Source organism: Hakea prostrata, chromosome 3 (assembly GCF_041222555.1).
Source record: "Hakea prostrata isolate BN-2017 chromosome 3, UWA_Hpros_2, whole genome shotgun sequence".
NCBI classification, from domain to species: domain Eukaryota; kingdom Viridiplantae; phylum Streptophyta; class Magnoliopsida; order Proteales; family Proteaceae; genus Hakea; species Hakea prostrata.
The window spans coordinates 52,722,249-52,733,688 of record NC_142602.1 but is presented as its reverse complement, the minus strand read 5'-3'; the positions used below and the strand labels follow the sequence as shown (position 1 = coordinate 52,733,688).

Sequence of the window (11,440 nt, the reverse complement as noted above, 5' to 3'; positions counted from 1 at the left end):
AAACAAAAAGTTACCATAATTAGATCAACCATGGATCTTGATGAATTCGAAATAGAAATCAAAGACAAGAACAATAGGAGGATGGATCATTGCTTCAGGTAAAGGTATCATGAAAACATACTTAGATCTTCAAGGAACAAGGCTTAGAAGCATAAATCTAAATAAGGAAATAAAACCTACCATATATGTAACTACCATGCTTCATGAAGAACACATAGTATGGTAGAAGAGAACAACTAGAAATTGATAGATTATGGATCATGGAAAGAAAACACAGTAATTAACTACTAACATGATCAATAAAGAAGATCCAAAGAGATCAGAATTCAAATCAGAAGTTTAACAAGATTAGATCATGGTTTGATCATGATTCCTTCAAAAGCTTGCAATGATCATGGTTAAGATCATTGTTCTAGCCTCAAATCCTTAGGATGATCATGAGAACATGTTCGAGAGATGTTTGCAACAGAGAATGCAGCATCTCTTCTACTGTCTCAACTCAAAAAGGAAAGAAAAACAAAGATGGAGGAGAAGAAGAGAGAGTAGACATACCTTTTGATGCAAAAGGAAGAGTTTCGACGAGGATCCGTCAAGAAAACACCAAGGATGCAAGGGAGATGACTTGCAGAGGTCTTTGGTTCGTTCCAAAGAGTTTGGAGGCAGCAAATACGAAGTGGACTCGAGATTGGACTTAAATAGAGCAAGAAAAACCTAATTGCCAAAGACAGCACTCATTGGTCGAGTGGATTGGTCGACTGGCGCCGATCAATCCAATCGGTCGACCAATGCTTGACAACAAGACCAAAACAGGGAATTGAAGGCCCAGATCAAATCCAATCCTAAAGGGGTTTTGCACACAAGTCAAGTGACTTACCTAATAGGTAGAAATGCCTTCAAACCAAGATAGAGAGCACTCCAAGTCCATCAACTAATCCGATCTTCATCAAGATTCAGTTTCCATAAATAGAACTTCATCATCAACTTTCATGGATTCAAAGCCAGACACCAAGTCCCCCATTGGGATGGCCCAAAGCTGACTTCTTACTTTACTCCGGGTCATCGGACCTACAAATAACAAGGTTTCCGGGTCAAGGTTAGGGCTGGGTTTTACACATGGAGGGCATTAAGCAGGTCTATAAGAAGTGGTACCATATTTTGGCCGCTGGTTTCAAGGACTGGTAGGTGAAAGTTAATGTACCTTGGGGGGATGCAGACCATTCTGTGCCAGGAGAACATAAATCAGGGAGAATGTTATGCAAGGCAATAGGGTTTGTTGAAGCAAGATGGGCATTGTGCTCATCCTCTACATTCTCCAAACCATAAAAGGCATTAAGGGTTGGACTATCTATAGGGACCTGAACCCCCCCTAACATACACCTGGTCCTGAGATGGGGTAGTGAGATTGGCATAAAATTCATAAACAAGGGATGGGATGTAGGCACCAGGATGGGTGCAAAATTGTTCCCATTTATGCCTAGCTATGATGGACGTGATGAATGGAAAGTCTGGTGCCTCAGTGGGATTTAATTTAAACCCCTTCTCCTGAAAAATATTCTTGTTAGAGATGGATGTGAAGCGGGCCTCAGCCGTGGGAGAGTCAAAAATAGGGGGAGCCATGGAAGCACTAGAACTAGGATCGGATTTGCTCTTCTTCTAAAACTAGCTCTTCAATAACATCTACAATTGAGCATTGCTCTATCTCATCTAGAGATTTCATTACCTGGAGAACATTGAAATTGACTTGCTCTCCATTTACCCTCATAGTCAATTCTCCTTTATGCACATCAATCAATGTCTTTCCAGTTGCCAAGAAGGGTCTTCCAAGAATGATGGGCACATCTCTATCAGCTTCAAAATCAAGAACAATGAAATCAGCAGGGAAGATAAACTTATCAACTCTTACCAACACATCTTCAATTTTTCCTTCAGGATGTGCTAAAGATCTATCATCCAACTGAAGTGTTACTGTAGTTGGCCTTGCTTCTCCTACACTAAGCTTCTTGAAGATTGACATTGGCATAAGGTTAATGCTTGCTCCAAGATCACAAAGGGCTCTCCCAATATAATTATCTCCAATAGCACAAGAAATGGTGAAACTTCTAGGATCCTTTAATTTTTGAGGAAGCTTGTTCAACAAGAAGCCACTACTCTCTTGTGTCATGGATACTGTCTCAAACTCTCCACATCTCTTTTTCTTGGAAAGGATGTCTTTCATATAATTTGGCATTTGTTCAAGTGCTTCTACCAATGGTATATTGATGTGGAGCTCCTTCAAAACATCTAAGAATTTCTTGAATTGATGGTCTTGCTACTGCTTATGAAATCTTTGAGGAAAATGGGGTGGTTTATAACTCAATTTTACTAGAGAACTCTGTTGCAATGTGCTATAGCCGTGAGTTCAACACTCTGTTTTGTAGAATCAGATTGTTCCTTTTGAACAGCAACTAGATCTTCCTTCTCCCGTTCTTCTTGGATAGAAATAGGTCCCTTCTGTTGGCTAGACTTTAAATGAGGTGGCTCTAGAGGTTTCCCACTTCTTAATAAAATAACCTTGCAATGCTCTTTGCCATCACGCCTAGGATTTTTTGTATCACTTGGCAATGATCCTTGAGGTCGATTAATTAAAGCATTAGCCAGCTATCCTACTTGATTCTCTAGATTCCTTAATGAAGATGTTTGACTTTGAATAATTGCATCATTCTTTGCCATATACTCCTTCAATAGAACCTCTATTGATGAAGAAGGTTCCATAGGCTGAGTCTTCACTTGTTGTTGAGCACTTGGAAGCTAATAAGGTCGAGTTGGATAGAAGATGGGCCTACATTATGTCCTTGAGCATTCCAAGAGAAGTTAGGGTGCTGCCTCCAACCAGGATTATAGGTGTTGGAATATGGGTTATTAGCTTTGCTGAAATTACCAACATAGTAGGCTGATTCTAGGTTAGATGGACAACTATCAAAGACATACTCCCCACCACAATATGTACACGAGACTATTGTATTTTGTTGAGTTTGTACAGCTGCAGCCAGGTTTACATATTTTAACACACTAGTTAGGGATGACACTTGTGCAGTTAAAGCTGTCACTTCATCCAACTCATAAATCCCTGCCACTCTCTTATTTGCAGCACCTCTTTCAGCTGGCCATTGGTAGTTGTTGTTGGCCATTCTTTCCAAAATCTCATAAGCTTCATTGTAAGACTTTGCCAATATAGCTCCATTTGCTGATGCATCCACTATAGACCGAGTTTGTCCACTTAAACCATTGTAGAAAGTCTCCATTTGAAACCAATAAGGAATGCCATGATGAGGACATTTACGCAAGAGCTCCTTAAATCTTCCCATGCCTCATGAAAAGATTCACTATCCAGTTGTTGAAAACCAGTGATATCATTCCTGAGCTTGGCATTCTTTGTTGGAGGGAAGTACTTCATCAAGAACTTCTCTACTAAATCATTCCATGTGGCTATTGATTGTGGAGGTAAGGAGTTCAACCATGCTCTTGCCCTATCCCGCAATGAGTAAGGGAATAGCTTCAATTTCAAGTCTTCTTCAGTTGCTTCAGGTATCTTGAAAGAATCACTTACTTCCATGAAGAGTCTAAGATGGAGATGAGGATCTTCTGTTGGCATCCCACTGAACTGTCCTACAATTTGAAGCATTTGGAACATCACAGGCTTAAGTTCAAAATGAAATGCTTGGATTTCTGGCCTTACTATACTTGGATTCAACTCATGCAACATTGGAACAACATATTCTCTAATGGCCCTATCTCTATCATCACCCTCAGCTGCCATATTATTCTCATTATTATTCAACCCATTTCTCACTGCTTCAGCCATTGTTTGACCTGCTGCTAAACCACGCTGCTCCTTTCTTCTATCCTAAAATGTACTTTCGATTTCAAAGTCAAAGGGTATCAACTCTTGATCAGGCAGCAGATTCAAACAAGGGTCAAAGCACCTGGGAATAAAAGAAAACCAATATCTAAGTAAAGAAATTTTAGTAGATAAAATAATAAATTACTTCTACACTAATTATCAATGACAAAATTCCCAGGCAACGGTGCCAAAAACTTGTTGCTTGTATCTCAAGATGTTACGCAAGTGTACGTATCATAATCAAGTAGTAAATAATAAGTACAGTATCGATCCCTTGGAGAATTCTATCTTTAACTTTCAATGTAAAAGTAAAACTGATTTAAACAAGATTAACAAGATTGATTTGTGATTGAAGAACTAAATAATCAAATGACAGGTAATTAAACTAAAGAACCGAAATGGAGAATGAGCAATAGAAGGAACTTAGTGAGTGAAAAGAGTGTTGGGAATCAATTTCCCTTCCCCTAAATTCATAATGCGAATACTATAGTAATACTACAACCCAAAATATATCAAGAACCTGGAATGAAATGGCATAATGGTATTTTCCAATATGAATATGCTTTAGCACCCTAATTCAACATCTGCATATTCCTATGAAGAAGTGAAATACGAATGCCATTTAAACCCAATCCCAATCATGGCAATGTGAGATAATTGAGTATTCTTACCCAACCTACTAATTAACTCAATCTAATTAAAGATTAAACTAACCCACACCATTCAGCATGTATATAGATTCAATTAACTTTTCAATTAACTAAATCATAGCAATCGTTCATGAAAGATCAATCAAGAAATGAAATTAATCAATGTATAACATGCTGAATTCATTGACAATAAATTGTATTACAGTAAAACTAAAGAACACTTGATAATTACATCTCAAAATTTAGGTTTAGGTACTATTTGTCATCCCAACACAGCACAAATTTAGCTCATAACAAAAATCAAATACAGAGAAATAGATATAGTTATCATTAAGCTAGAAAATAAGAAGATAGAGTTATAAAACTAAAAAGAAACTAAGAGCTGCAATGCTTCCACATGAACTCCAGTCTTCTCTACAGCAACTCCCTTCTCTAGCAGCTCTCCCTGCTTCCGCACGAGTCCAGCTCTGGTTCTCTTTCGTCTCTTATGTTCTGCCTCCTTCTCTATTCTCTCCTCAGCCCCCTCTCTCTTTCTTCCATAAATTCATTCAATCATTAGGGTAGAACCTGGCCCTAGGATTAGAACATTCCTCCTGAGATCAAGGGCTGAGAACAATCAAGTATTTACAAGAGTAACGTCCTCTTTAGCTAGCCCCTTCTAGTCATTTCCACTTGAATTGGATCTGAGAATATTCTGCTTGTAATGCTATAACAAACTTTACAGGAAAGTTAGATGACTGATTCTTCTTCTATTATGGATCTTCACCTACATTTTTCAAGAGAAAGAGGATTAATCAAATTCATCCATTAAACTGAAGAGAAATTCATGCAAGAATGTCAATAATGACCTTTACAAGATGCAACATGTTAAGACTCAATAAAACAACATCTAATGACTACTAACACTAAAACAAAGATAAGATACTCATAAATCAAGCCATCTCAAGTATAAAGTTACCAATCTTAACTCTATATCATAGAGTTATCAATCATCTGGAAGTTGATCATTTGTAAGGTATTGGATTATAGGATCCATCCAACCTTTCTCAATTTGGAGCTATATACAGTCGACCAAGCATATGCTTGGACTCACAACTTCCTCTAGGTAGATCGATGATTTTGTAATGTCTAAATCTTCTGTTGCTAAGCGAGAAAGTGCGTCTGCCTGATATGGAAAAATCATGATCAAACTGGATCCGTCCTCAACCCTTGACCCCGATCGAAAATGGCCCGACCATTTTAGGTTCGAATGAACCAGGTTAAAAGATAGAGTGTTGAGGAAGAAACCTTGCACGTCCAGAAGGCAAGCACGTGCCCATGAAACTCGGGATGGATAATCCGTCAAAGGGTGGTTACTAACACTCACAAAAGTGGACTATCGTGCAAGATGGGATAACTACCACGCCCTCAACAAAGGATCGTGTGATTAAGGGAAGTTACCCAATACTCCACGAAAGAGGTATAACCGTAAAGATCTGACGGCTACCAAGAGACGGCTTGAATGAGCCCAACGGACGAGATTAGAAGGTAAAAACTATATAAACCACAACCTACGTACAAGGAGGGTAACTGAATTGTACTCCGAATAATTGTATTCAAATTTCTGCTCTACAATTAGCCAGAGCCTTTATGATCAGTTCATTAACTGACTTAGCCTTCGGAGGTGGCCTCCTGACCCCCACGGTCGGGCCACATCTGACGATTGTTTTGCAGGTCATCCATCAATGATCTAAGGGTTGAGCAGATTTTGGAGGCATCATTTGGCGCCGTCTATGGGAAACGCTTCAAAAAGTCATGGTTACCAGATCAACAGTGTCACATCCACCTAGCCGGTACCCTATCTGGCATACCCGAGTGTGTAATCCACAGTCCACAAGATCCAGTATCAAGTAAACCAACCTCCCACATTCACAATAATATACTCAAGAACAGGACTAAATCAAGGTTAACAATATTATTCAAATGAATGAAAGTAAAGTAACGAGATAATCATCAAAGTGCAGAAATGATACCAATAGATATATATAATCAAAAATGTAGAGTGAGGCGGAATCTCACTCCACGAGTACAGCGGAATGTAGATCCAAAGTCAAAGGAGATTACAACTGGTTCTAAAGACAAGAAAGAAAGATATAATCTAATTAAGCTAGAGTATATTCTACTTTATAAAGAACGTCTTCATAAACATAGACTTCATCAATCACGCTCAGACGCTCCCACTCCACAGTAGGGCTAATCTTGGTAACAAGTATGACCACTCGAGGAATCCTCAACGTAATCTTCATAGTTGCCAACACCTTGCGTATTGTACGCTTCTTCATCTTGCGCTTCTTCATATTGGCCTTCATAGTCATCAATGCCTGTAGAATAATCTAACAAAAGATATTGTACAAAAGGAGTGAGTTTCAAAAGAAACCCAGTAAGGCAAGTGATTCCATAATAGCATAAGTAACATGATAACATAAACAAAGCATAATGTGATTTGATATGAGACAGACAATGCATGTATGAGTCTAACTCTATGTATGCTGGTCTCTATAGGCAGACATGCTTTAAGTCATAGCACCATACTTCTTTTGGTAGGTCTGAATTCACTCATCCTCGGTTGGCAAAGGGTCCTTCATCCATCTTGGACAATCCATGGCTGGGGGTTAAGTCACCTCTCTCTCACATCACCGTTTGGTCTAAGTACTGGCGCATGTCAGGGTAAAGCCTAGCCAAATGCAAGTCATCTACTTAGTTACATCAACTCAGATCCAGATACGTCCATTCCTCCCCTCTCGGGATCTTTTCTGGTATCCTTCACTCTAGAGTCAGCATATCCGACTCTCTCAAATACGGACTCATCAACCCTATAGGTCATCCACATATAGTAAACGGGAAGCTCTCATGTCCTCTCATGGGTTGGTTACCAGTCTTGAACGCCCATGAGCCCAAGTCTATCCATATGCAACTCTACCCATAAATGGCCCCCACAATGTGATTCATGTCCCCTCATGGGTTGGTTACCGGTCTTGAGCGCCCATAAATCCCCATTGCTACCACGGGTCATTCGGTCTCAATACCCTTCCGAATCGGGTCTAATATAACAGGGAATACCCTAGCCAAACACTACTAGACAAGTCCTAGGTATGACAACCAATAATCCGGGAAAGTGTCGAAGGGCAACATTGGAAATATCCCATACTACTCCCAATGAGGTCCAAGGACAGAAATGTCAAAAGGACATTCCCCAATCCCAAATCATACTTAACCAATCACAATCATAATTCAGTCATATCATCCACGACAAATATATCATCATATGAAAGAGTATAATAAGACAATATCGAAATAATAAGCAACATACATGAATAAATATTCATACATGATCCAAGTACATAAAGTAAATAACGAAATAAGATCCTGCTGTACTTACAACATTCATATCATAATAGAAACTAACATAATAGTAGCAAATCTAAGTAGTTCCCAAATTAGAAACTAAATATATGCAATCTATGTTAATATGGTGACAACTTTCCTTACCTTAGATAGATTCGAATATATTTCAGACGAACAAGAGGATGAATCCAAAGTTAGCAAACAAACCCTAGAATAACATCATACAGTCAGTAGGAAGTAGTCCTAAAAGAATGAGCATCAATCGAATCGAAACGGACGAAGAAATCCAATTCTGTCATTGTGGGTTGATTGGTTGGGTTGACTGGTTCAGTTGACCCAGGCAGTCTGCCCAAGAGCAAATCCGAATCCAAAAGTAGAATCTCGATCCGAAACCTATGCTATACAATCCGGAATGCTACGAAACTTGGAGAGAATGTCTAACATAGTAGTCTAAGACTAAAAAGCATAATTTAGACATCAAACAACGATTAAAACCATTACTTACTAATTTGAAATCATACTTTCTATTTTGGTAAAAATCATGGTTTTCATTGGAAACATGCTATGGATGAAAGAGATGAACTAGAGATGATAAGGTCTCATTCTAGTACAAGAACACAATAGATCAGAGGTATGAATAATCATGGAGAGGCATCTACAATGCTAGAATAAATCAAAATAAGAATATGATCATAGTTTAAGAAGAAATCATAAAAATCACATTAAGAATGAATAAGATGATCATGGCATAAGAGAATGAAAAGAGATTGTAAAGATATGACTACAAGGTTGCAGCATCTTCATCGTAATCTCAGTTCAGAGATGAGAGTGATCATGGAAAGAATGAATCAATATCATAGAAGATTGAATACTAACCTTTGATTGAAGAACAAGAGAGAGAACTAGCAAGTTTGCAAGATTAGGTCTTCTTCAACACCTTTGGAGGCTTGGAGATGAGTTCCCTTCGTTCTCTAAGTGTTTTGGAGGCTAGGGATACTAAAATCACGAAGTCATGGGGTATATATAGCAATATAACCTAAACAGAAGATTCTGCTCAATTTCAGCATCTCTGGGTCGATTGGCTGGATAGTCTGGCCCAGTCGACCCAGGCAGACAGCAAAGCCAAAGTCAGGGATTTGAGGGCCTTCCACTACTCAGAATCAAACGAAACTTCAAACACATATACTATAACTTACCTAGCATGGAAAAATGGCTTTAAATCATATACCACCAAGCTCTAACGTCATCAACCAATCTTCTCTTCATCAAGGCGTAGTCTCTTTTCTATATCCAACACTATCTTCAAATATGGGGCATCATCTTCAATCTCCATAGGTTCGGAGTCGAACACTATATCTTCTACTGATATGGCCCATAGTTGACTTTCACTTCTACTTCGGGTCTTCGGACCTACAGACAAAAGAGTATCCGGGCTAAGGTTAGGGTCGGGTTTCACAAACAGTAGCAGCTACGGCAGCTCAACGAGAATCGAACATTCGTCCTCCTGATGGGAATAATCTAGATGATATTCCTGAAGGAAGTCGTGCTCGAGAGGTTCGGAAAGACGGAGGATTAGGTGATAACGAACGTTTGAACCCTCTAAACCTCTTCAACAACAGTTGGATCAAATGCAGCTCCAGTTTCTGAAGATGAACCAGATGCTTCGACGGCTGGTCAAGCAAGTGGTGGCTCCTCAGGCTCCTGATCAAGCGGAAGAAGACGTGCAGGAGAAGCAGAATTGCTTGTACCTTTGATATAAGGGAATTCTTAGCAAGGAGATAGACATCCAATCGAAGGCCAAAATTATGGCCAGAATTTTCAAGAGGAATCCCCGAGGCAGAATGGAGAATTGAGAACTGGAGAATTACCCAGAAGGGATGATTGGCTTGAATGGCAGCAAACGAGCCGGACCCGAACAATACCAAGATTGGGCAGAGGGGTACGCACTCACTCACCAACCTCCAAACGTTCGGGACGAGAAAGCATTCGGACCGGTGGTGGACGGGTGGGTGCACATTGGTCGAGAGTTTGTTGACATCAATTAGCGGCTGGGACAACTGTCAAGAGGAAGGATGACCGATGACATTTATTCGGTCATCAGAAAGACTCCGTTCATTGAAGCTATAGCTGGATTTGAATTTCCACATAATTTCTGTCTCCCAACTTTCCCCTCGTTCGACGGTTCGGGAGATCCCATCGCCCATATCAGCTACTACCAACAAACTATGGCTGGTAACTCTGATGAAATCCTTTGTAGAGTGTTCGGTTCCTCCTTGACTGGGGCAGCACAGAAGTGGTTCTCAAATCTTCCTTCGGGAAGAATTGTCAATTTTGATGAATTGGCCCAAAAGTTTATTGGTCATTTCTAGAGTGGAATTCAGCTCAAGAAGACGGAGGAAACTTTATTCACTATCAAGCAAGGAAAGAATGAATCGATTCGAGAATACCTGAAGAGATTCAACAAAGTCACTATGAAGATCAAGAATTTGGATGAGCAGGTAGCTAAAACTGCTCTATTCACTGGACTCACAAACCGGAGGCTTCTAGAGTTATTACTTCAGGACATGCCTACCACTTATGCCGAGTTGGTGCAAAGGTGTCAAAAGCAGGCAGAAGTGACACATATCCTTGATGCATGCCAGGGGCAAACAAAGACCTCTAACAAAGAGCAAAAGGCTCCTGAAAGAAAGCTAAAGCCAAACCAGCCCAATCATGATTGGGCAAGAAAACCCCTGTTTGGCATGGAGGCGCGTTCTCCCAATCAAAATGAATATACACCGTTGAATGCTCCACCGTTGGAGATTTTGAACATCATAAAAAATCAAGATATTCTGAAGTGGCCACCAAAGATTACAGCCAAGCCAAGAGAGCGGAACATGGAGAAGTATTGCCATTTTCATAAAGATTACGGGCATTACTAAGGAGTGCAGACACCTGAAGGCTGATATTGAGAGATTGATATCTCAAGGGCATCTCTCCAGTTTTATCAAAGGGCGACAGGCCGAGTCGAGGGTAGCTGTTGAGAAAAGGGTAAGTTCAGGAAGCAGAGATCAATGAGCCGAGGTTCCCAAATCAAAGAAGGGAATAAAAGTGATCGATGCTAGCCGATCTCCTATCCTTACCATATTTGGGGGACCCGAACCAGAGTCCCTTAGAAAGCTGAAGGCCAAGTCCAAGTTCTTTGGGATTGGAGAGACGGAAAAACGGAAGAGGGTCGAATGGCGAAAGTTCAATCACCTTCGATGATGAGGACGAAAGAGGTGTGTGTACACCTCATGATGATGCCATAGTAATCAAGGTAGAAATCGGACGCCGAGAAGTGAACAAAGTTCTTGTTGATACAGGATCTTCAGCAGACCTTTTGTCTTACGAATCTTATCAAAGATTGAAGGTTGAGGAGGACTTAATGAAGCTGTTGTCAACACACTTATACTGGTTTTTTAGCTCGTTGGCTATAGCTGAAGGATCGGTTCAACTGGACCTTTCGGTTGGAAATTTCCCCAAGGAAACCACAATTCGGGTAAAT

General features: G+C 40.0%; 1 protein-coding gene and 1 non-coding gene across 2 annotated transcripts; one reads left to right on the top strand and one right to left on the bottom strand.

Moving 5' to 3' along the window:
• Positions 1–1,630: 1,630 nt before the first annotated feature.
• Positions 1,631–2,227, bottom strand: LOC149022465 (uncharacterized). Its single transcript, XM_089147632.1, has one exon. The coding sequence runs from the start codon at positions 2,225–2,227 to the stop codon at positions 1,631–1,633; it is 597 nt and encodes a 198-aa protein (XP_089003758.1).
• Positions 2,228–3,297: 1,070 nt separating this feature from the next.
• Positions 3,298–3,403, top strand: LOC149022464 (small nucleolar RNA R71). The gene has a single exon (XR_016172586.1). It is a non-coding gene; the product is annotated as a small nucleolar RNA R71 (small nucleolar RNA).
• Positions 3,404–11,440: the final 8,037 nt, after the last annotated feature.

What these genes read in the sequence shown, in the direction of transcription:
- LOC149022465 (XM_089147632.1), bottom strand. Translation starts at nt 2,227, where the DNA reads ATGCCAAATTATATGAAAGACATCCTTTCCAAGAAAAAGAGATGTGGA.